Source organism: Ornithorhynchus anatinus, chromosome 7 (genome assembly GCF_004115215.2).
Source record: "Ornithorhynchus anatinus isolate Pmale09 chromosome 7, mOrnAna1.pri.v4, whole genome shotgun sequence".
NCBI classification, from domain to species: Eukaryota; Metazoa; Chordata; class Mammalia; order Monotremata; family Ornithorhynchidae; genus Ornithorhynchus; species Ornithorhynchus anatinus.
Window position 1 is genome coordinate 65,493,235 of NC_041734.1, and position 24,467 is coordinate 65,517,701.

General features: G+C 51.1%; 3 protein-coding genes across 7 annotated transcripts in view; 1 reads left to right on the plus strand and 2 right to left on the minus strand.

The window, feature by feature from the left end:
• LAMB3 (laminin subunit beta 3) overlaps positions 1 to 1,414 on the minus strand; it is a 148,734-nt gene extending 147,320 nt beyond the window's left edge. The window contains exon 1 of one of the 2 annotated variants that reach the window (XM_029069489.1): positions 1,333 to 1,414. The gene's annotated coding sequence lies outside the window, so the exon portion shown is untranslated. The remainder of the gene's footprint in view (positions 1 to 1,332) is intronic. The other variant, XM_039912512.1, reaches the window with a different exon arrangement.
• Positions 1 to 9,043, plus strand: part of TRAF3IP3 (TRAF3 interacting protein 3) — a 26,485-nt gene extending 17,442 nt beyond the window's left edge. The window contains exons 11-16 of the mRNA XM_029069493.2: positions 1,357 to 1,492; positions 2,328 to 2,390; positions 3,213 to 3,272; positions 4,895 to 5,043; positions 7,479 to 7,598; positions 8,784 to 9,043. Of these exons, the coding sequence (XP_028925326.1) occupies positions 1,357 to 1,492; positions 2,328 to 2,390; positions 3,213 to 3,272; positions 4,895 to 5,043; positions 7,479 to 7,598; positions 8,784 to 8,876 (621 nt within the window). The 3' untranslated portion in view covers positions 8,877 to 9,043. The remainder of the gene's footprint in view (positions 1 to 1,356; positions 1,493 to 2,327; positions 2,391 to 3,212; positions 3,273 to 4,894; positions 5,044 to 7,478; positions 7,599 to 8,783) is intronic.
• On the minus strand, positions 9,040 to 17,048 carry C7H1orf74 (chromosome 7 C1orf74 homolog). Of its 4 annotated transcripts, none has more exons than XM_029069496.1 (2): positions 16,962 to 17,029; positions 9,040 to 10,279 (listed from the first exon to the last, which is right to left on the minus strand). In XM_029069496.1, exon 2 carries the CDS (start codon positions 10,255 to 10,257, stop codon positions 9,415 to 9,417), a length of 843 nt encoding a protein of 280 aa, XP_028925329.1. In that variant the 5' UTR covers positions 10,258 to 10,279; positions 16,962 to 17,029; the 3' UTR covers positions 9,040 to 9,414. The 4 variants fall into 4 exon arrangements, 2 of the variants coding, with proteins under 2 accessions (XP_028925329.1, XP_028925328.1); XM_029069495.2 differs by lacking the exon at positions 16,962 to 17,029 and adding an exon at positions 14,437 to 14,584; XR_003760986.2 differs by lacking the exons at positions 9,040 to 10,279; positions 16,962 to 17,029 and adding exons at positions 14,662 to 14,700; positions 15,813 to 15,965.
• Between the last annotated feature and the right edge of the window lie 7,419 nt (positions 17,049 to 24,467).

Sequence of the window (24,467 nt, forward strand, 5' to 3'; positions counted from 1 at the left end):
CTACAGGAGGGATTCCTGGGGCCCTAACGATCCCACCCCACCAAATAGAGTGAAACAGTACTGGTGGTAATAGTAATAAGTTATTCAGTACAATCTGTGGGCATCTGCCTAAACCTGGGGCATTTCTGTTGCTGAAAAGTAGTGGTAGTATTTATTAAGCACTTCCTGTGTGCCAAGCACTGTATTATATCGGGGAAAAAACCATAGGTTGAATACACCATTGCCTACCAATCAGTGTTTTTTCTTGAGTGTTTACTGTGTGGAGAGCACTGTACTAAGCACTTGGGAAAGTACAGTGCGTTAGTAGACGGGATCCCTGCCCACAAGGAGCATATAGACAATGGGAAGGACTGAAAAATGATGATGCCAGGTGGTCTTCAGTAGGCAGGGGGCTAAGGACGCATCCAAATGCACTCTTGCTTGCAAGTGTAGAAAGCTGTTTCCCGGCAGATGCTATTTCCTTCCTTCCAGCAATGCCTGCCTCCCTAAATTCATTCATCGTATTGACTGAGCGCCTACTGTATGCAGAGCACTGTACTACCAGTAGCTAGATCACAAAAATGTGGCTTTGTATGTCTACATCGCCAAAGTAAATTGTTTGCTTAACGTTTGGGAAAACAATCACATGGCATCACTAAAAAGTATTAAGCAAACTGGGTTTGTTGAAAGGGGAAAGTTCACAGGGTTATTTCCCTAATGGGCACCTGGTTTGCCACTCTAGAGGGGAAAAAAGCCATTTTACTGACCTTCATTCCCCCAGAGGGGCAATTCCCACACTGCCATCCTCACATTCTCTCTCCTTTCAATCAATCAGTGGTATTTATCTAGCACTTACTCTGTTTAGAACACTGTACTAAACTCTTGGGAAAGTCCAATTGAGTTAGTAGGTGCAATCCCTGTCTTCAGAGTTTAGGATCTAACTGGGAGAGTACAATAAAACGGAGTTATAGTGTCCTCAACTCACCCCAACCCCAGGGCAATTATGTACTTAACTTTCAACTCTGTTGCTTCCTCCTGTCTGCGATTTATTTTAGTGTCTGTCTCCCTTGTTAGATTGCAAGCACTTAGCAGAGCATTCAGCACACAGCAAGCACTCCATAAATACAATTGATTGATTGACCCGAGGGCTTAGGAAATACTAGAGTTGCAGTGGTGGGGGAACTAGGGTGGGGAAATGAGAAATTAATCAGAGAAGACCTCCTGGCAGAGGTGATTGACGAAAGGCTTTGAGGATGGGAAGCGGCCGGTCTGCAAGGTATGAAGCAGGAGGGAGCTCCAGGCAGTAGGGAGGGTGGAAAAAGGGGTTGGTGGGGCCAAGAGGCCCGGACTCACAGGTGATGGGGGTCTCCTCTTCAGGGAGCTGACAGCCGAGACTCACAGCTCAGTCGGGCTCTGCACCTGCTGGAGACAGAGCACCGGGACCTGCAGGCTCGACTGAACCTGCTGCAGGAGGAAGAGGCCCAGGGCAGCCAGGACGCCCAAGAACTCCAAGGTACAGAGCCAGGTTTCTGGGGAGGCCTGTCCAGGGGCAGCCCCCCCAAGGCACCCAAACATACCTGACCGTTGACGTAGTACACCACGCAACCAGCCGAACGACCCGAAGTAACTTGGGACATTTTGTTCCAATCTGCCCCTAACCTGCAGCATTTCTGGCACTGAAAAAAACCCAGACACAGAGGCGTCTGGAGCCAAATTCACGATGGACAGGGCACAGGCGGCTGGAAACAGGATGAATGGCCAGCCTAGACCCGTCTTTGGCCGGCCGGCCTGCCGGTCCTCAATGTGGGAAGGGAGGATTTGCTCATTGGTTTCCGCGGGGAGGGTTTTCACTGAAAATCGGCCCCATCCCCTCTCCCTGTGGCTGGGGTCATAACCTAAGAAATGCTCTGACTGGCCCAGAGGACTTCCTGCCTCATCTTCCACTCATCGGCTGCCCCAGCCTGTGGAGCAAATCGTATTTACTCTGTGCCACCACACTTTGAGAGTCCATCTTCTCCAGTGAAAGTCAGGGTGTGGCCTACCCATGAGACGCCCCCCTTGGGGAATATTCAGAGACCCCCCCACACACAGATGAGGCCACATCTGTGGGAGTGAGTCCACTCTGAGTGTCTGATCAGTCGAGGTTGAGGCAGCTAAATCTAAGAGCTCTTTTAAAGGATCCCTCTCCTGCCTGAGCCTCGGGAAAGATAGATTGAGCATCCCCACACCCATCTTGGGGGGTTCTGGGATGTTGCCCTGCAGCCCAGACCCAGATTTTTCTCTGCAGCTCCTGGGCTCACTGACTGGGTTCTTTCTGTCTGTTAGCATCTATGCGTTTACCTTCTCAGGAAGACTACAAAGGTCAGAAGAAGAGAAGCTCAACCTAGAAGCCAAGGTCCAGCACTTACAGAGTGAGTTCCCCTCCTGAATAAAGAGGGTAAATAGTCAAGTACAGCAGGTTCAATCAATCAGTGATATTTACTGAGCACTCTCTGGGTTCGGAGCACCGTATTAAACTGTATTAAGTGCTTGGGAAAGTACAATGCAATCCCTGCTCTCGAGAAGTTTACCGTGTAGTGGGAGGAGCTTACGATGTAGTTCTAGGCTCACCCCAACTTCCAAATCTGAGAAGCAATGTGGTCTAGTAGATAATGTATTTCTTTACTTATATTAATAGCTGTCTCCCCCTCTAGATGTAAGCTCACTGTGGGCAAGGAATCTGTCTATTGTTATATTGTACTCTTCCAAGCGCTTAATACAGTGCTCTGCACACAGTAAGTGCTCAATAAATACGATTGAATGAACGAATGAGAGCATGGGCATGGAAGTCAGAAGGACCCAAATTCTCATCCCGGCTTTGCCACTTGATTTCTGCATGACCTTGAGCAAGTCATTTAACTTCTCCGTGCCTCGGTTACCTCATCTGTAAAATGGGTTTTAAGACTGTGACTGTGTTCAATTTGGTTAGCTTTTAATTGAGGCCCAGAGAAGTTAAATGGCTTGCTCAAGGTCACAAAAAAAAAAAAAATAGGGGAAAGGGGATTAGAACCCTGGTCCTCTGACTCCCAGGCCCATCCGCTCTATCCACTAAGCCACGCTGCGTCGTATCTGTACATAAGTGCTGCGGGACTGAGGGTGGGAGAAATATCAAGTGCCCAAAGGGTACGGATTCAAATACATAGAGGACACAGAAGAGAGAGGGAGTAAGGATAACGCTTTTGTCTTTCCCACAGGTGTGGTTCAGAATCAGTCCACCCAGCTGCAAGCCCAGCAGGAATTGATCCGGAAGAAAGGTCAGCAAACCCCATTTGGCAGATTCTAAGGGCTAGCTCTCACCCAGCCCGCTGGGAGGCAGATGGTTTGATGAGATGGCCTCTCGAGGTACCACCCCCCCCCCCCCCCCCCGCAGCCCAGGGGCTGCAAGATTCTGGGCTTGTAGGACGGGACGGATGTTTGGTCTGTTCGGTGGCCAGGAGAGATTAGCCAGTAATCCTTTCAGAAATCCTTCACTTGAGAAGTTGATGTGCGTTCCTCCTTCCTGTGAAAAGGGGTTTCTGCTCTCTGTGAAAATGTGACTTTGTGATAGTGAACATATTAAATAAATTCATTTTGCACTCAGACTTCAATGTCAATTCTTACTCGTTTGACCCCTCTCGGCTTCTCTCCCCACTCTCCACCCCCAGCCCCCCTGCCCCAACCCAATAGGAGGCAGCTCAAAACTGCTTTGCTCTTCTTGGTCTGCAGCCAGAACGAGAGGAATCAATCATATTTATTGAGCACTTACTGTGTGCAGAGCACTGCACTAAGTGCTTGGGAGACTATAATATAACAGAGGCGGCAGACACGTTCCCCGCCCACAAGGAAGTTACGGCGTAGAGGGGAGACACACATTAAAATAAATTATGACTATGTGCCGCGAGGGTGAAGTGCATATCAGGTGCTTAAAAGGTACGGATCCAAGTGATGGGAGAAGGAATAGGGGAGATGAGGGCTTAGTTGGGGAAGGCCTCCTGGAGGAGATGTGGTTTTAATAAGGCTCTGAAGGTGGGGAGAGTGGTGGTCTGTTGGATAAGAAGAGGGAGAGCATTCTAGGCCAGAGGTAGAAGGTGGACGAGGAGTTGGCAATGACAGCGGATGGGGTGGCATTAAAGGAATGCAGTGAGCAGGCTGGGTCAGAACAGGAAATCGGCCAGGCAAGATAGGAAGGGACAAGATTCAGCTTGACGAGGATGCGGATGGGTAATCACCGGAGGTTCTTGAGGAGTGGGGAAACCTGAACAAAAAAATCATCCAGGCAACAGAGTGAACTATGGACTGGAGTGGGGAGAGACAAGGGGCAGGGAGAGGTCAGCAAGGAGGGATAAGATAAGAGCTTGCGTCAGCATAGTAGCAGTTTGAATGGAGAGGAAAGGGAGGATTTTAGCCATGCCGTGAAGGATTTGGTGACACTGAATATGTGGGTTGAATGAGAGAGATGAGTGGAGGATAATGCCAAGGTTATGGACTTGTGAGACGAGGAGGATGGGAGTGCTCGCTACAGTGATGGGAAAGTCACGGGAAAGACAAAGTTCGGGTGGGAAAGTGAGAAGTTCTGTTTCAGGCATGTTAAAATTTTAGGTGTAGGCGGGACATCCAAGTAGACATGTCCTGAAGGCAGGGGGGAACGCGGGCCTGAAAAGAAAGAGAGAGATGGAGGCTGGAGAGGTAGATTTGGGACTCATTCACAGAGAGATGGTGGTTGGAGATGTGAGAACAAATGAGTTCTCCGAGGGAGAGAGTGTAGATGGAGAACGAAAGGGGACCCAGTACTGATCTTCGAGCTCTCGGCACCCAACAAGGGCCCCTTCCCTCTGCCCCTCCCTCCCCCTCCCCCCGCCGGCCTCCGGGCTTACAGCAGGTCGGGCTGTTTTTTTAGACGAGGCTCTGTCGGCGAGGACCCTAGCCCCACCGCGGCAGGAGCAGCCACCAGCTGCCCCTTCAGAGGGCCCCGGGGAAGAGGCGGATGGGAATCTCAGGGCCCAGCTGCAAGAGAGGACCCTGCAACTCACCACCAAGGAAAAGGAGGTGAGGAGGTGATCGCATCTGTTAACGAATCCATCTTCCTAAGGGGTGATTGAAGGATTAAACTGAGACAGAACCCTCATCGATCACTTGTATTTATTGAATGCCCACTGTGCCGAGAGCTGTACTAAGCGCTTGGAGAGTACAGTGCAGCAGAGTTGACAGACACATTCCCTACCCACAATGAGCTGACAGTCTCGGGGCAGGGGGGAGACAGATGCCAATCCTTCGCAGCAGGAGGGAGGAGCAAGGTATAAACTTCCAGTCTTGGGGGGAGACAGACAGTCATCCTTCACAGTTGGAGGGGAGAACAAGGTTCCCTGCCGAGATTAGGAAGCAGCGCGGCTCAGTGGAAAGAGCACGGGCTTGGGAGTCAGAGGTCATGGTTTCTAATCCCACCTCTGCCACTTGTCAGCTGTGTGACTTTGGGCAAGTCACCCAACTTCTCTGTGTCTCAGTTCCCTCATATGTAAAATGGGGATTAAGACTGTGAGCCCCACGTGGGAGGACAACCTGATTATCTTCTACCCCCCCGCCCCAACTTAGAACAGTGCTTGGAACATAGTGGTTAACAAATGCCATCATCATCATTATTATTATCATTATTATTATTATCAAAGCCTCATTCCAGCCAAAGGGGCTTCTTTTTGATTCCCCGGACCCTCCTCTCTCCCTAGCACATCCATCCAGCCTTGAGTGATTCCTCCAGTGTCTATGCTGAGCTCAGATGACTTTTAGGGCTTTGGTCCCCACCCAAGCAGAGCAGCAGGATCAGGCCAGATCTTTCTAATCAATTCCTGGTGTATCTGGAAAGGGGACAAAATCAAACTGGCACCTCTCCTGCAATTTCCCTGATAATTCACAAATGGATGAATGGGGGATGGAGCAAGGGAACGGCCACAGGCCTGTGCTTGCTCACTCACATCCATCCATCCACACACACACACACACACACACGGAACATTATATGGAAGCAGAAAGATGGTCAACCTTGACATGCGAATAGGCAAGAAGGGTCCAAGTCTCCTCCTGGGCAGGGAGAGATTCCTTCTCCATACCTTGGTTCTCCTCACTTAAAACCTTGGTCCTTCTCAGTGACCTGACTGCTGATGCATCAAGGGTGAGGAGAAATGTTTGGTAGTCAAATCTTCCCACTTGTCCGGGAGTCACTTCACGGTCCACCGAACGCCCCCTCCCTCCGACGCCGCTGCCGAGTTACATCTAACTCTTTCCGACAGGTGAGACTCCTGGCCTGGTCCCTCTTCCACAGCCTCCTTAGCAGTGTGGCTTAGTGGATAGAGCACAGACCTGGGAGTCAGAACTGGGTTCTAATTCCCACTTTGCCACTTGTGTGCTCTGTGACCGTGGGCAAGTCACTTCACTTCTCTGGGCCTCAGTTCCCTCATCTGGAAAACGGGGATTAAGACTGGGAGTCCTACATGGGACAGGGACTGTGCCCAACTCAATGACCCTGTACCTACCCCAACACTTAGTACAGTGCCTGGCACATAATAAGCACTTAAATACCACCATTATTATTATTGCCACGTTGGACCTTACCTCCAGTCCATGCTAGTCTTCATCATCATCAGTCTCACCACTGGCTCGGTGGCATGGCCCCGGGAGTCAGAAGTCACGAGTTCTAATCCCAGCTCTGCCACTTGTCAGTTGTGTGACTATGGGCAAGTCACTTCCCTTCTTCCCTGTGCCTCGGTTACCTCATCTATAAAATGGGGATCGAGACTGTGAGCCCTATATGGGACAACCCGATAACCTTCTATCTACCCCAGTGCTTAGAACAGTGCTTGGTACATAATAAGCACTTAACAGATACCATCATCATTATTATTACTGAACCCTCAGGGAGGACTGCATCGCTCTGGACCCGGGGAGACCCCATTAGAGAAAAGAAAAGCCCTTACAGATTCACAATTTAAAATGGACATGAAGCTGGACATACACAAAATCCATCACACTAGTCACCGAGTGACAAGGACTTGAAGGGGAATGGAATGGACAGTGAAATCACTGTGGGCAGGGAACGCATCCATCAACTCTTGCGTACTGTACTCTCCTAAGCGCTTAGGTCAATAAGCACTCAATAAATACCACCGATTGACTGATTGATGATTGAAGAGCATGTCTGGGATAGTGCCTGCAAGTCAGAAGGCAGGTGAAATCAATCGGGAAAGCTTCCTGGAGCCATGTTGGAAAGAAAAGGGAAAGCTGCCAGACAGGAGTCGGGGGATTACTCCATATCCAAGGAGCTGCTTGTGTGCTGGGGATACCTAGGGCGGGGGGACATTAATCCTCTGCTATCCCCTAGACTGCAAGCTCGTTCTGGGCAGGGAACGCATCCTCCAACTGTATTATATCATTATACCGTACTCTCCCAAGCGCTCAATAAATACGATCTATTGATTGATTGATTCCTTCAGTGCGAGGAGCTGCAGGCTGAACTGGCGGGCCTGAGTGACGAGTACCTGTCCTGCCTCGACAAGCTCAAGCAGTGTCGGGAAGCACTGAACCACTGCCAGAAGCCACCCCCCAGGGCAAGGGTATGAAGTTTCCCTCCTGTCCACTTCAACTTTGTCCACCTTGCAGATAAGACATGGCCCCTTCCAAGTGTCTCTGGGCTAGATTGGCCATTCATCGAGGGGGTGGACTTTGGAGCTCTTATTCGGTGGAGTGGTCCAGGAGGTTGGGGCCCGATGAGCCTGTTGGGGCCCCCTGCCATTGACTCCCTGGGTCTTTACCCAGGGGGCTGACCGTCCCGATCCTTTCTCCTGCGGGGCTGGGGGCCGGGGGTTGGAGTCTGATGAGCGCAAGCTCCCTGCCACGTACCCCTCGGATCTTCACACTAATCCTGGGCCATTCTCCTGGGGGCTGAGGCCTGCGGGGAGGAGTCCTTGGCTGGCTTTGCCATATCTCCCCCAGGTGACCGAGTCCTGGGCATCTTTATCATTCGCTCATTCAATCGTATTTATTGACTCTACTGCTGAATTGTACTTTCCAAGCGCTTAGTACAGTGCTCTGCACGCAGTAGGCACTCAATAAATATGACTGAATGAATGAATGACCCCCAGCTCTTCCCTTAATCGGCTCCCTAAAACTACCTGGACTTCAACTCTGATTCTGGGCTGGCCTCCTCTAAGCTTACGCAGAAGCGCCTTTTTTGGGTGCTGGAATTCATAACCCTCTTCTGGGGAGGGGGAAACTCATCAGAGTTCATGTCCCCAACATTTTAGACAAAAGGCCATAAGCTTCTTCCCCAAAGTCCCCTTAACGCCCCCACCCCACACACACACACACGTCCAAATGAACTACAAGGCCATCCCTGGTCTAAGCAAAGTACAGGAGGGAGGGAAGTGGAAGGGAGAGGGGCAGCACACATTTGGAGGCAGAAGAGTTTTTGAAAACAATTCGCTAGGCTTCGGTAAAATCGGAATAAAATTCTCTTTGGGCCTGCTAGAAATCAGCTCCAAAGCTTCACCTCTGGGTCAGTGGCAAGCTGCAGGTGAAGCTACCCGAACGTGAGTAGTTGGCAGGGGAAGGGGGCCGGCCCATCACAGAGAGGGATGAAGGAGAAAGGGAAGCTATCTCCAGAGGCCCTCATCATCCCTTCAGCCATTCATTCTATCATATTAATTGAGCGCTTACTGTGTGCAGAGCACTGTACTAAGCGCTTGGAAAGTACAACAGAGCAAAAAAAGAGAGACAATCTTCTCCTTCTCCCTTTCCAGAGGTGCTTCAACTGCTGGGTCCCCGTGCTAGTGGTGACGGTGGCTATGGCTCTGGCAGCATTCCTGGCCAACACAGGGAACCTGATGCTCTGAACCACGCCAAGACAGCAGGACGGAAGAACTGAACTGACACAGGATGGATCCCTGAGCGACGGCAGGGAAGGAGTGGGGCTTTTTCAGCTTTGACAGATTTCTGATCGGGTCTGCCCTTGTTCTGCTACTGAGCCAATAAACCCTTATCAGACTTCAATCTCCCTGAACTTCAACACTTTTGGTTTATTATTGACCAGCTGGAACAGCAGTGATTTTTTTCACAGGCTTGGCACTGCAGGAGACTCAGAGGCATGGACAGCTAGGAATCTATGATTCTACTGGCTGGATATGAACCGGGAGAAGGGTCAAGGCTCCTGCCCGAGGTGAAACACCTTGTCCGTTTACTTTCTTCCACGCGCTTCTCAGCTGAACGAAAGCCAGCCCTGGCAAAATTCTGGTCGTAACCTGGAGAGAGGGAAGCCACCTGTTTCTCATCTCCAACCCTCTTGGTGTTCATGCCCGGTGCTTCCCCCTCAAACACCGCCTTCCCCCCCGCCCCATAGGACTGCTCAGACGAAGGGCAGAAGAGGAGCCGGAGTCAGAGAGCCACGGCTGCCAACGTGACCACTTCGGTGGAAATGCTGAGATTGGCAAAATCGGTCTGGTCCTGGGCTTGGGCCTTCAGCTTTTGCTCCCAGGCATCTAGCCGCTCCTTGAGGATGGGGTACAGGCTCTCGGGGACGCTGAAGGAATAGAGCTTGACCCTGGGGGAGCCCCCAATCCGGCAGCAGGAGGCCTGGGCGGTGAACACCCGGAGCGGGGTCAGAGAGAGGCAGTGGTCGTAGCCTTCTTCCGCAGAGAAGACGTAGGGGATGGGGTACCCCAGGAGCACCCCAAACATCGTGCACAGGTTCCAGTCTGCAGAGGGGAGTTCACTGTGGGAGACGGGCATGGGGGGGACCCTCTCCTGCCCCTTCAGGTGGCTCAGGAGCTCAGTCACGAGCCTCTGGATTTCCCCAAGACGGTCCTGAGGGCAGAGGGCAGGGCAGGCCAAGGTAGCGGACACGTCAACCAAGGCCGTGGGGCTGCGCCCACCCAACACCCGCTCCAGGTGCCGGCGGGTCCCCTCCAGACTGAGGACCAGGACGGACCCCGCGACTTCCAGGATGTGCAGCCCCGGGGGCAGGAAGCCCAGCCCCTGCAGGGCCCCGACGTAGTTCTGGATTTGGGTGGCCCCTGCGGCGTTGAGATCGTACAGCACCGCCGGCTTCAGGCTCACGGCCACAGCCAGCAGCTCTGCGGCCAAGTGCAGGCAGGCCGAGGGAGCCAAGCCTCTCTTCTTCTTGGAGCCCAGGGCCCGCTGAGCCGCGGCCACCAGCATGGGAGGAGCCGGCGCTGGCCAGGAGGCCCGGGAGAGGCTCCCGGGCTCCCGGGATGGCATCTCCAGGCTTCCTCTTGAAGACCTAGAAAATCAAATCAGAATAAAACATTCACTGGGGACCAATGACCCAGAGCATGAGGCCTCTGGGGACCAACTCATTCCTCATTCTACCTGGACGGAACCTGGCCTGATTAAAATGGGGGCGGGGGGGAGCGGCGAGGGGTGATTCCTGACCACTGAGAGTCTTCACACGGTCCTCCGTGTTTATCAGTTTCCTTAATAATAATAATTATGGTATTTATTAAGTGCTTACTACGTGCAAGGCACTATACTAAGCACTGGAGTGGATACAAGCAAATCGGGTTAAACACAGTCCTTATCCCACATGAGCCTCAGAGTCTCAATCCCTATTTGACAGATGAAGTAACTGAGGCCCAGAGAAGTGAAGCGACTTGCCCAAGGTCACACAGCAGACAAGTGGTGGAGCTGGGATTAGAAACCATGACCTTCTGACTCCCAAGTACAGTCTCTATCCACTATACCATGCAACCTCATCCGTTCCATTCTTGTTGACCTAAATTCCTTCCTCCTGACTCCCGTATCTTTTCATGCTGCTCTCTGTTGGGATGAGTAACTTGTTAGATAGCTAAAAGAAAATAGCTAGGGGCCACCCTCTCTATAACCCAAATGAGGTTTGAATTCATTTTCAGTAGTAATGAATCTGTTGGCAGAGCCCAGTGGCAAAAATATTCAGGGAAAAGCATAGGTGGACTGAGATCAAAGAGGACTATAAGGGGGAATAGAAAGCTTATCCTTGTAGCATCTCTTTCCGAGAACTAGGCCTACAGTTGATCAGAGGAGGTTTTCAAATTCGGAGCGCAAGGAGAAGCACCCAGGCCTAGCGGAACTAGCAAGGGCCTGGGAGTCAGAGGCCCTAGATTCTAATCCCAGCTCTGCCACTTGCTTGCTGAGTGACTCTGGGCTTAGTTACTTTGTTTCTCTGTGCCTCGGTTTCCTCATCTGTAAAATGGGGAGCCAATTCCTGTTCTCCCTCCTACTTAATCTGGGAGCTCCAGGAGGGACAGGGACTGGTTTGACCTGATTAGCCCGTGTCCACTCCAGCGCTTAGTACAGTGCTTGGCACAGAGTAAGGGCTTAACAAATACCATTAAAATATTGTGTTATAGTATACAATATCTAATTTATAATATACTTACTAGTAGTAATAGTAAGAGGGCTCGGACCTCTTCCTTTCCTGGCTCCATGTTGACTCATTTCTCTGTCAGCCACTCTAAAGGTTTTTTCCCAGCTCCCTCTACATGATCAATATCCATGATTAACAGTGAGGATACACACTTAGATCCAAGGAATCTTGTGTGTTTATAGGACTCTGTATATTTGAATAAGGAGATATTGTTGTAGGCATCTGTATCTGTTCTGCTTTCCCCTCTTTCTCACCCTGAGTATTAAATAGCTAAACTTGGGATTTCTGTGGTGGTTCAAAATAAGAAGTAGAAACTTGACCTACTTTTCTAGTTCTTCCACCATTATCTCTGGTAACTCTGCTCTCACTGGAGGGATATGGTTTATAATCACATCCTTGGAATCAAAAACCTGGACCATTAAGAGCTTGGAATTTTCAGGATTCTATTCCAAAAGTTTGGCAATGCAAAAAGACCCAAATCCCTGAAAACATTTGAATTTATTTACCTTTCAGACACTCCAATATCTTATCCACAACCGGCCGTGATCAAAGCACGAGTCATCAAATAGTAGGTAAAATATAAACAATGAGACTGTCAAATACACAGATTAACAAAAGTATAAAGTTCATCTGTTGTATTTAGTATCATATGCATAAAAGCAATTACCTAATTGAAAACAATGTATTTTTTTTCTCTATGCTGGACTTCTAGATCATGAAATCACAAAAATGGTGAGGGTGATCAAGAGCACGGGCTTGGGAGTCAGAGGATGTGGGTTCTGTCCGCTGTATGACCTTGAGCAAGCCACTTAACTTCTCTGTGCCTCAGTTAACTCATCTTTAAAATGGGGATTAAGACTGTGAGCCCCATGTGGGACAACCTGATTGCCTTGTATCTAACCCAGCCCTTAGAATGGTGCTCGGTACATAGTAAGTGCTTCACAGATACCACAATTATTAGTAGTAGTATCTTCCTCATCCTTGATTTGAGAGTTTGAAAAATTTGATTTCTTTTAAAGATGGGAATGAATGGATGTCTGGAGTAGATGCTGCTGTGGGAAGTTGGAGAAAAAAATTTGCTGATGACACACTTGTCTGAAATTTGTACCCAAGTGGTTTTTTGGTTTGGTTTTTTTTTTTTTCAAAAATCTATTTGCCTATCTCATAACGTTCTCTACTTTTATATTCTGATGCTTAGCACCAAAATAAGCCATTCTTTAACTGAACAATCAAACAGCTCATCACATAATAATACATTTTCTCAGAAGAAAATTTTCGAGGAAATTTCTCTCATTTCTACTCATTGAATTTTTGACAACTGAGATGAAATATAAGCTGACAAATCTATTTCACAAAACAATTTTCTGTACTTTTCTTCTACGGAATTTAGACAAAGATCATTTCTCCCTTCGCTTTCCTTAGGTTGAACCACATTGCTTCTTGAATACCATTTAAGTTGAAACTCTATTTCCCACTCATTTTAGAGGCTGTTGGGGAATTATTTACTGCATTTGTAAACTACGAAACTTCAGAATGTGTGAACACGGAGGCAAACAAGTTGAGGACAAAAGCTTACAAATCATTTAAGAAACATTTTGTATCCACTAGCTGCCATTTTGTTGTTTATGCTCCCCACCTCCTGGTTGTCAGTAATATTTTCATTTAAAAAAAAAAAATATCCCAGAGCCACGATTCAGTGTTCTTCTAAAACAATAACCAATTGAGAACTTAATCTGATGGCAGCAAAGGAGGGACTCAGATATTCATAGTGTGAGTCATCTTGCTTGAATGTAAAACAAACGTTGCAATTTTCATCAGTCAAGAAAACTACATCGTATCCTTAATTCTTGCGAGACCCCGGAACCTACGCGGGACAAGTATAAGACATGCCCGCAGCAATAAACGTGACAGAATAATGGTTAAGTTGCAATACCTTTTTGTCTTTCAAACAGACACTCCTAACTGAGCCTCCACTAAGGAAGAGTTTTTCTGCTCTACTCACAACCGTTTATCTTTCTAAGAATATATCTAAGGACTTGTGGTGGTTAAATCTGCTGAACTGTAAGCGCCTCAAGATCGGAGACTCCGTGACTTATCTCCCCCGTACTTTCCCAAGGGCTCTCCCTTCAGCAGTTGACTGTGATTATGAATTCACCTATCAGAGGTTGTAGTGGCATTAATTGAGTGCCAATTTGGTGTGATAGACTTTATTAGGTGCTTGAGAAGCACAGAATACCTGACACATTTTCTGCCCATAAAGAATTTACACTCTAACAGAGGAAACTAATGTAATAATATTTTCAATTAGATCAGCCAAAAAAAAAGAGAAGCAGTGTCGTGTAGTGGAATGAGAATAGGCCTGGGAGTCTGAGGACCTGGATCCTAAGCCCAGCTCTGCTAATTGCCTGCTGTGTGGTTTGGGGGAAATCACTCAACTTCTCAGTGCGCAAGTTACCTCATCTGTAAAATGTCCTCCCTTATCGACACCCATCACCCCCATCGGCTGTTCCGGATATTTAACTCCCTCCTCGGGCCACCTACTCCTCACCCATCCCTCCCCCCCAACAATCTGGCCACCTACTTCATTAGGAAAATTAACAGCATCAAGTCTGAGCTCCCCAAAGTCATCCCTCCCGCTCTCAACGGGCAGTTCTTGGCCCCCTTCTGTTCTCCATCTACACTCATTCCCTCGGTGAACTCGTTGGCTCCCACGGCTTCAACTATCATCTCTAGGCTGATGACACCCAAATCTCCATCTCCTCCCCTCTTCTCTTCCCCTCCCTCCAGGCTCGCGTCTCCTCCTGCCTTCGGGACGTCTCCACCTGGATGTCGGCCCGCCACCTAAACTCAACGTGGCCAAGACTGAGCTCCTCGTCTTCCCTCCCAAACCCTGTCCTCTCCCTGACTTCTCTGTCACTGTGGACGGCACGACCATCCTTCCCGTCTCACAGGCCCGCAACCGTGGTGTCGTCCTCGACTCCGCTCTCTCAATCACCCCACACATCCGGTCCGTCACCGAGGCCTGCCGGTCTCACCTTCACAATATCGCCGAGATCCGCCCTCTCCTCTCCGTCCAAACGGCTATCGCGCCGGTCACCGGATGTCTGCCCCGTTCTCGCCTGTCCCGCCGTCGACCCCTGGCCCACGTCCTACCTCTGACCTCGAGAAGCAGCGTGGCTCAGTGGAAAGAGCCTGGGCTTGGGAGTCAGAGTTCATGGGTTCGAATCCCGGCTCTGCCTCTTGTCAGCTGTGTGACTGTGGGCAAGTCACTTCACTTCTCTGGGCCTCAGTGACCTCATCTGGAAAATGGGGATGAAGACTGTGAGTGGGACCACCTGATGACCCTGGATCTACCTCAGCGCTTAGAACAGTGCTCTGCACAGAGTAAGCGCTTAACGAATACCAACATCATTATTACTAATGCCCTCCCCCCTCACCTCTGCCAAACTAGCTCTCTTCCTCTCTTCAAAGCCCTACTGCGAGCTCACCTCCTCCAGGAGGCCTTCCCAGATTGAGCCCTCCCTTTCCCTCTGCTCCCCCTCCCCATCGCTTCTTCCCCTCCCCACAGCACTTGCGTATATCTGTACGTATTTACTATCCTATTTATTTTACTAATGACGTGCACATATCTAGAATTCTATTATTCTATTTTATCAATGACACGTACCTATCTGTGATTCCATCTATCTATTTTGATGCCACTGATGCCCGCCTGCTTTCATCCCTTCGTTCAATAGCATTTACTGAGCGCTTACTGTGTGCAGAGCACTGTACTAAGCGCTTGGAATGGACTGGATTTTTGTTGTCCGTCGCCCCCTTCTAGCCTGTGAGCCCTCTCACAGGCTAGATGCTGGGATGCTGTTGCCCAACTGGAGTTTCGGAGCACACAGTAAGCGCTCGTCGTGGCTCAGGGGAAAGGAGCCTGGGCTTGGGAGTCAGAGGTCATGAGTTCGACTCCCGGCTCTGCCACCTAATAATAATAATGATGATGTTGGTATTTGTTGAGCGCTTCCTATGTGCCGAGCACTGTTCTAAGCGCTGGGGTAGTTACAAGGGAATCAGGTTGTCCCACGTGGGGCTCCCAGTCTTCATCCCCATTTTCCAGGTGAGGTCACTGAGGCACCGAGAAGTTGAGTGACTTGCCCAAAGTCACACGGCTGACAAATGGCCGAGCCGGGATTTGAACCCATGACCTCTGACTCCAAAGCCCGGGCTCTTTCCACTGAGCCTCGCTGACCTGTCAGCTGTGTGACCGGGGGCAAGTCACTTCCCTTCTCTGGGCCTCAGTTCCCTCATCTGTCAAATGGGGATGAAGACCGGGAGCCTCACGTGGGACCCCCTGATGACCCTGTATCTCCCCCAGCGCTTAGAACCGTGCTCTGCACAGAGTAAGCGCTTCATAAATACCAACATTATGATGATGATGAATGAATGACTCCCCGTCCCGAGTTCCTTCCGCTAGGCGGCACTTGGCACCTAGTAAGGGCTCCATAAATCGGAGGGAACGACTACAACGGCTGCGGGATGTTAGCGCGTCGCTCTCCGGGTGCCCCGTCGGTTGGGAGATTTAAAATGGAGGAGGCAGTGAGGGGAAGGGACGGCCGCGCCTCGGCCACGCGCCCGGGCCCCGCCCACCGGCCCCTCTCATTGGACGGGCCCCAGGCCCCGCCCCCTCACCGCGGTCGCGCGCCCGGGCCCCGCCACCGGCCCCTCTCATTGGACAGGCCCCAGGCCCCGCCCACCGCCCCTCACATCGGCCACGCGCCCGGGCCCCGCCCATCGCCCCCTCTCATTGGACAGTCCCCAGGCCCCGCCCCCTCGCCGCGGCCGCGCGTCCGGGCCCCGCCCACCGGCCCCTCTCATTGGACAAGCCCCAGGCCCCGCCCACCGCCCCTCACGTCGGCCACGAACCCGGGCCCCGCCCTTCGCCCTTCCCATTGGACAGGCCTCGGGCCCCGCCCTTCGCCCTTCCCATTGGACAGGCCCCGGGCCCCGCCCACCACCCCCGCTCACGTGCCAGGCCCCGCCCGTCGCTCTCTCACATCGGTCACGCGCCCGGACTCCGCCCACCACCCCCTCTCATGGGACGCGCCCCAGGCCCCGCCCCCTCGTGCCCGGGCCCCGCCCGTCGCTCTCTCACATCGGTCACGCGCCCGGACTCCGCCCACCACCCCCTCTCATGGGACGCGCCCCAGGCCCCGCCCCCTCGCGCCCGGGCCCCGCCCACCGCCCCCTCTCATTGGTCCCACCCCAGGTCCCGCCCACGTGCCCGGCCCCCCGACCGCGGCCCCGCCCTCCGCTCCCTCTGAACTAATAATGACGATGGCATCGTAAGCGCTCTTCTAAACGCCGGGTGGGGGGGAAGGGGAATTCGACGGACAGAAAAGAACAATAGCAGTAAATAGAATCGAGGGGATGAACATCTCGTTAAAACAATAGCAAATAAATAGAATCGAGGCGATGTGCAGTCACGCGCCCCGGCCCCGCCCCGGGCCCCGCCAACGTCACTCACCCAGGCCCGTGTTTGCCCCCCGCCCCCGCCCCCGCGGCGCACACAGACCGTGCCTCTGGGCGAAGGCGGCCCCGCTGCCCCCGGAAGGCTCCCGGAGCCGCTCCCGCGCCGGCCCCGCCCGGCCTCCCTCGCCGAACTCCGCCTCCCCCGTCCCGCCCGCCTCCAGCCCCCACCCGCTCCCCAATCCCGCCTGTCACCGGCCCGCCTCCCCCCCCCCCCCGAGCCCCGCCCTTTCCCCTTCCCGCCCCCTGCCGAGCCCCTCCCAGCCTTCTTCTAGCCGCGCCTCCCCTCTAAGCTCCGCCCATCTCCCGCCTCCCGGCCCCTCTCGCCGAGCCCCGCCCATTCCCCGTCCCCCAAAGCCCCACCCACATCTCTGGCCCTAGTCCAGCCTCCCCTTCGGAACCCCGCCCCCTAAGGCCCCGCCCATCCCCCTCCGGTCCCGCCCCCTCCACGCCCCGCCCATCCTCCCGCCCCCTGGCCAAGCCCCCCTAAGGCCCCGCCCATCCCCGAGTGCCCCGCCCCTCCAAGCCCCGCCCATCACCCGCCCGCCTCCTGCCAGGCCCCGCCCCCTAAGGCCCCGTCCATCCCCCTCTGGCCCCCTCCAAGCCCCGCCCATCCCCCCTCCCGCCTCTGCTAAGCCCTGCCCCCTAAGGCCCCACCCATCCCCAAATGCCCCGCCCCCTAAGGCCCCACCCATCCCCTCTAGCCCCGCCCATCCAGGCCCCGCCCATTCCCCATCCCGTCCCTGCCCCGCCCCGCCCCCTAAGGCCCCGCCCATTCCCCTCTAGCCCCGCCCCCTCCAGGCCCCGCCCATTCCCCATCCCGTCCCTGTCCAGCCCCGCCCCCTAAGGTCCCACCCATCCCCTCTAGCCCCGCCCCCTCCAAGCCCCGCCCACCTCTCCCGTCTCCTGCCAAGCCCCGCCCCCTAAGGCCCCGCCCATCTCCCTATAACCCCGCCCCCTAACGTCCCACCCCCTGATGCCCCGCCCATCCCCCTTCTATTCCCGCTCCTCCAAGCCCCGCCCATTCCCCCCTCCCGCCCCCGCCAAGCCCCGCCCTCCAAGGCCCCTCCCATCCCCATCTAACCACGCCTCCTCCAAGCCCCGCCTCCCCTCCAGGCCCCGCCCACTCTCCCTTCCCGCCCCCTCGCCAAGCCCCGCCCCTTCGGCCCCGCCCACTCCGCCTCTAGTCCCGCCCCTGCCAAGCCCCGCCTCCCAATGCCCCTCCCTCCCTCCCTTCATTCATTCATTCATTCATTCATTCAATAGTAATAATCATAATGTTGGTATTTGTTAAGCGCTTACTAGGTGCAAAGCACTGTTCTAAGCGCTGGGGTAGATACGGGGGTCATCAGGTTGTCCCACTTGAGGCTCACAGTCTTCATCCCCCTTTTACAGATGAGGGAACTGAGGCCCAGAGAAGGAAAGTGCCTTGCCCACAGTCACGCAGCGGACGAGTGGCAGAGGTGGGATTCGAACCCATGATCTCTGACTCCCAAGCCCGGGCTCTTTCCGCTGGGCGCTTACTATGTGCAGAGCACTGTACTAAGCGCTTGGAATATACAGTTTGGCAACAGAGACCGTCCCTGCCCAATGACGGGCTCACAGTCTGAACGGGGGAGACGGACGGGACGGCAAAGCGAAACAGAACAAAACCAAACAAGATCACATCCTCAAGATAAACAGGATCAAGGAGATATTAACAAAATAAATAGGGTAATAAATAATATATACAAATGATCCCAGTGCTGAGGGGAGGGGAAGGGGGAAGAGCAGGGGCTAGGGGTGTCAGGCGAGGGGAGGGGGAGCAGAGGGAAAGTGGGGGGCTCAGTCTGGGAAGGCCTCCTGGAGGAGGTGAGCTCTCAGTAGGCCTCGAAGAGGGGAAGAGAAGTAGACTGGCGGAGGTGAGGAGGGAGGGCGTTCCGGGACAGCGGGAGGACGTGGGCCGGGGGTCGACGGCCCCGCCGTTCATTCATTCGGTAGTATTTATTGAGCGCTGACTATGTACAGAGCACTGTACTAAGCGCTTGGAATGTACAATTGAGCAACAGATAGACACAATCCCTGCCCAATGATGGGCTCACAGTCCAAATGTGGGAGACGGACAGCAAATCAGAACAAAACAAGTCGTCTGGCGCAGATATCAAGATCAATAGAATCATAGATATATATACACACCATTAACAAAATAAATAGAGTAATAAATAATGTATACAAATATGCACAGTGCTGAGGGGAGGGGAAGGGGGAAAAGCAGAGGGGCGAGAGAGGGGTGAATGGGGAGGGGAGGAGGAGCAGAGGGTCCCGGCCCGCAGGCCTCTCCCAGGGGCAAGAGGAGCCAGTGGGCGATGGGCTTGGGCACTTACCGGGGCGGTGATTCTGTGCTCCGTCCTCCGTCTTACTAATAGTGAGACTTGTCTGCTGTGTGACCTTGGGCCAGTCACTTCACTTCTCTGGCCCTCAGTTCTGTAAAATGGAGATGGAGACCCTGAGTCCCAAGTGGGACAGGGACTGCATCCAACCTTATTTGCTGGTATCCACTCCAGCTCTTAGGACAGTGCTTGGCACATAGTAAGCGCTTAACAAATAGCATAATTATTATTATTATTATCACTAATAGTAATAGTATTTACAAAGTGCTTTTCTGTGTGCAGAGTGCTGTACTAAGCCCTGGGAAGGAATGCACAAGTGGGTTATAGACATCACCCCGTCTCTCAGGGGGCCCCCTTAATCATAATAATTCATTAATTCAATCGTATTTAGTGAGTGCTATACTAAATGCTTGGGAGAGTACAATATAACAACAAACAGACACATTTCTGCCCACAATGAGCTCACAATCCAAAGGGGTTCACATTGGTGATATTTGTTAAATGCTTACTATGTGCCAGGCACTGTATTAAGCACCGGGGCGGATACAAGCAAATCGGGTTGGTTCACAGTCCCACATGGGGCTCACCGTCTCAATCGTTATTTTACAGATGAGGTAACTGAGACACATAGAAGTGAAATGACTTGTCCAAGGTCACACAGCAGACGTGGCAGAGCCAAAATCAGAACACATGACGTTCTGACTTCCAGCACCTCCTGTATCCGCCTCGCCCTTCCCAGCCACTTTCCTCAGTTGGGAGGAGTCCTCTCCTGGCAAATGAACCTCCTTTCTTGGACACCGGGACACATAGAAAGCTAGTGGGGGCCAAATTTCAGTTTTCGGTTGCTCCCCCCACCCCCACCACCCCCTTCCTGTATTGTGCTCATCTCCACGCTTTGTAAAATATGCAAAGGTTATCGACAAGTCAATCAGTGGTACACACTGAGCCTTTACTGTGTGCAGAGCACTGTAAAGCGTCCAGTCTCAGAAACAAAAATTTACCTCAGGATGGGTATTTGTTGAGTCAACTCCCCCAATGCACATGCAGAGGGAAGGGCTCAACTTCCAGACTGGGAAATCGGTCACTCAATCCAGCAACCTTAGGGTCATATTTACTTCTATCAGTCAATTGCATATATATTGATATACTGTCTGTAGAGGACTGTACTAAACACTTGGGAGAGTCAATGCAACAAAGCTGGTAGACACATTCCTGTCCACAAAGAGCTCACAGTCTAGACAGGGAGACAAATATTAACCTATAAATAAATTACAGATATGTACATAAGTGCTCTGAGGTGAATAAAGGGAACATAGGTTGACTCAGAAGGGAATGGGAGAAGAGGAAAGGAAGGCTTAGTGAGGGAAGGCCTCTTGGAGGAGATGTGCCTTCAATAAGGCTTTTAAGGTGGGGAGAATAATTGTCTGACGGATATGAAGAGGGAAGGTGTTCCAGGACAGAGGCGGGATTCATTCATTCATTCAATAGTATTTATTGAGCGCTTACTATGTGCAGAGCACCGTACTAAGCGCTTGGAATGTATAAATCGGCAACAGATAGAGACAGTCCCTGCCCTCTGACGGGCTTACGGTCTAATCGGGGGAGACGGGCAGACGAGAACAATGACGATGAATAGAGTCGAGGGGAAGAACATCTCATAAAAACAATGGCAAATAAATAGAATCGGGGTGATGTACATCTCATTAAACAAAATCAACAAAATGAATAGGGTGATGAAGATATGCACAGTCGAGCGGACGAGTTCAGTGCTGAGGGGGTGGGACGGGAGAGGGGAAGGAGAGGGAAAGGGGGGAGAAGAGCGTTTAGCTGCGGAGAGGTGAAGGGGGAGGGTAGAGGGAGCAGAGGGAAAAAGGGGGGAGCTCAGTCTGGGAAGGCCTCTTGGAGGAGGTGAGCTTTAAGTAAGGATTTGAAGAGGAGAAGAGAATTAGACTGACGGAGGTGAGGAGGGAGGGTGTTCCAGGCCCGCGGGAGGACGTGGCCCGGGGGTCGACGGCAGGATAGGTGAGACCGAGGGACGGTGAGGAGGTGGGCGGCAGAGGAGCGGAGCGTGCGGGGTGGGTGGTAGAAAGAGAGAAGGGAGGAGAGGTAGGAAGAGGCAAGGTGATAGAGAGCCTTGAAGCCTAGAGTGAGGAGTTTTTGTTTGGAGCGGAGGTTGATAAGCAACCATTGGAAGAAGTGGACTAGAGGTTGGCTGCTAGACAGACGAGATGGCGGTGCATTTAGTAGGTTGGCATTAGAGGAGCGAAATGTGCAGGCCGGGTTGTAATAGGAGAATAACAAGGTGAGGTAGGAGGGGGCAAAGTGACTGAGTGCTTTAAGCCGGTGGTAAGGAGTTTCTGTTTGATGCAGAGGTGGATGGGCAACCACTGGAAGTTCTTGAGGAGTGGGGAAACATGGACTGAATGTTTCTTAGAATAATGATCCAGGTAGCAGAGTGAAGTATGGCCTGGATTAGGGAGAGACAGGAGGCAGGGAGATCAGCAAGGAGGTTGATACAGTAATCAAAACAGGATAGGATAAGTGGATTAAAGCAGTAGCTATTTGCATAGAGAGGATGGATTTTAGTGATGGTGGATTTTAGCAATGTTGAACCAGCAGGATTTAGTGACAGATTGAATATGTGGATTGAATAAGAGAGGAGTCAAGGATAACCTCTAATGGATCTGGTCTTTAACAGATCCTGGTTAGGAAGGTGTTACTGCAAAATTTGTTGCACCCCAGGTCCTTGCAGTTAATCTAGATATAGAAAGTAGACTGCCTAGATATTCCTCAGGACTACCCATTCCAAGGGCTGTGTTTTTTGGGTGTGTTTGTTCATATCTATTTCCCCCCTGCTTTTGATTTTCATTTTTTAAAACACTCCTATTATCTGAGCTTTGCCCATAAATGTCCTACCCCACCAAGACTGTGAACACTCTGCCGATGCTGAGACCATATTTAAATTCATTTATTTTGTTTTTGCCACAATACTTGGAACAAATGCTCAACAACAAAATGCCACTGCTATTTTTATAATTCAGAAGTTGGGCACTAAACGTAAGTATTGGATGTCAAAAGTTCCAATTGACCACCCCAGGAGTGGCCTAGAGGATAGACTGGCACACTTTAAAAAAAGATGTATTTTAAAATTTGAGAAGCAGTATGGCCTAGTGGAAAGAGCTTGGGCTTAGAAGTCAGAAGAACCTGGGTTCTAATCTCGGCTCTACCACTTGTCTGCTGTGTGATCGCAAGTCATTTCACTTCTCTGCACCTCAGTTGTCTCATCTATAGAATGAAGATTAAGACTGTGAGCTCTGTCTGGGACAGAAACTGTGCCCAACCCCGTTATCGTGAATTGCACCAGCACTTAGTAGAGTGCCTGGAATATAGTAAGTGCTAAACAAATACCATGGAAAAAAAATTGGGGGTTGAACATTTAATCAATCACCACCACTTAAGTTAACAAGAGGTGAGAGACTAGGATATGCAAATCAGAACAAAATCTTAAATTTTCTTGATATCAAAGGAAACCCTCATAAAGAGAATTCCTAGTAGTCATTCCTGTCACAGCACAGGAACTGTGTTCCTTTTCAATCAATCACTGGTATTAGTTGAAGGCTTATTCTGTGTAGTGTACTACAGTGCATTTGGAAGAGTACAATAGTTACTTAGACATGATCCCTCCACTGAGGGAGCTCACAATCTAGTGGGAGAGAAAGACATTAAAATGAATTATGGCTAGGAGGAAATAATAGAGTGCAGAGATGAGAACAAACATTCTGTACGTAAAACATATGTGCTTTAGGTGACTTGAAAGTGTTGAACTGGCAATAGGGGAAAAATAGTGTGGAGAAAGGAAAGCTTTAACTGGGGAAGTCCTGCTGGGGGAGAAGAAGATGTGACTTTGGAAGGCCAAAAATCAAATGGGGAGAGCATAAGTCTGTTCTTATATCAATTAATCAGTCAATGGTATTTATTGAGCACTTATGGTGTGCACAGCAGTGTACTAAAGGCTTGGGAGAGTACAACGGAGTTTCTCTGAGCATTCCCCGACTAGAACGAACTTAAAAATCGCATCATGGGAATGTCATGTTATAATAGCTGTTGGTTAAATGGAAATTAAGAAAAGACTCCGAGCTCTGCACTTGTCTGCTGTGGGACCTGGGGTGAGTCACTTAAGTTGTGCCCCAGTGACCTCATCTGTAAAATGAGGATTGAGACTGCGACCTGTGTGGAACAGATTGTGTCTGACCTGATTAGCTTTTATCTACCCCAGCGCTTAATACAATCCCTGGCACATAGGAGGCACTTAACGAATACTGTAAAAAAAAAAAATCAATGGATTCAGAGGGTAGATAGCTCAAAGATACCACTACAATGGACATTTTTCAATATAAATTCCTATATTATTGTTTACTACTTGAAGGCTGTTTTAAACCTTTGCCACTGGCTATTTCACTTTAATAGCATAAAGTTGCAAATATTGAAAGAAATACAAAGGACTATACAGCACAGTACAAGTACCTGTCCAGCACCGAGCGAGGGCCAACCGGTAGGTAAAGTTCAGTTTATTGAAATTTTAAATTTTCCCATCGCTAAAATCCATCCTTTCTTCCCCATCCAAACTGCTATTATAGTAATCCAGGCATTTATCCTATCCTGCCTTGATTACTGTATCAGCCTCCTTGCTGACCTCATTCAATAGCATTTATTGAGCGCAGGACCCTCTGAAGAATAATGTCTCTGCACTCACATGGGATAACCAGGGCAAGAAACAGGCAGCTGGAAAATAGGTACTTTGCACTCCATCCGTGGTTAAAGATGAAGACACAGCGTTGAGATGTCTTTATCAGCAGCTCTTTTTCATTTTAATCATTTAGCAAATTGAACTTTTCACCATTAACTGTGAAAGACCGACTCCTCTCTCCCCCTACTCCAGTACAAACTTCACTCTGCTGCTCGGATCACTTTTCTACAAAAACATTCAGCCCATGTTTCTCCACTCCTCAAGAACCTCCAGCGGTTGCCCATCCAACTCCTCCTCACCGTCCCTCGGTCTCGCCCATCCCGCCGTCGACCCCCGGGTCACGTCCTCCCGCGGTCCCGGAACGCCCTCCCTCCTCACCTCCGCCAAACTGATTCTCTTCCCCTCTTCAAAACCCTACTTAAAAATCACCTCCTCC

What these genes read in the sequence shown, in the direction of transcription:
- C7H1orf74 (XM_029069496.1), bottom strand. Translation starts at nt 10,257, where the DNA reads ATGCCATCCCGGGAGCCCGGGAGCCTCTCCCGGGCCTCCTGGCCAGCG.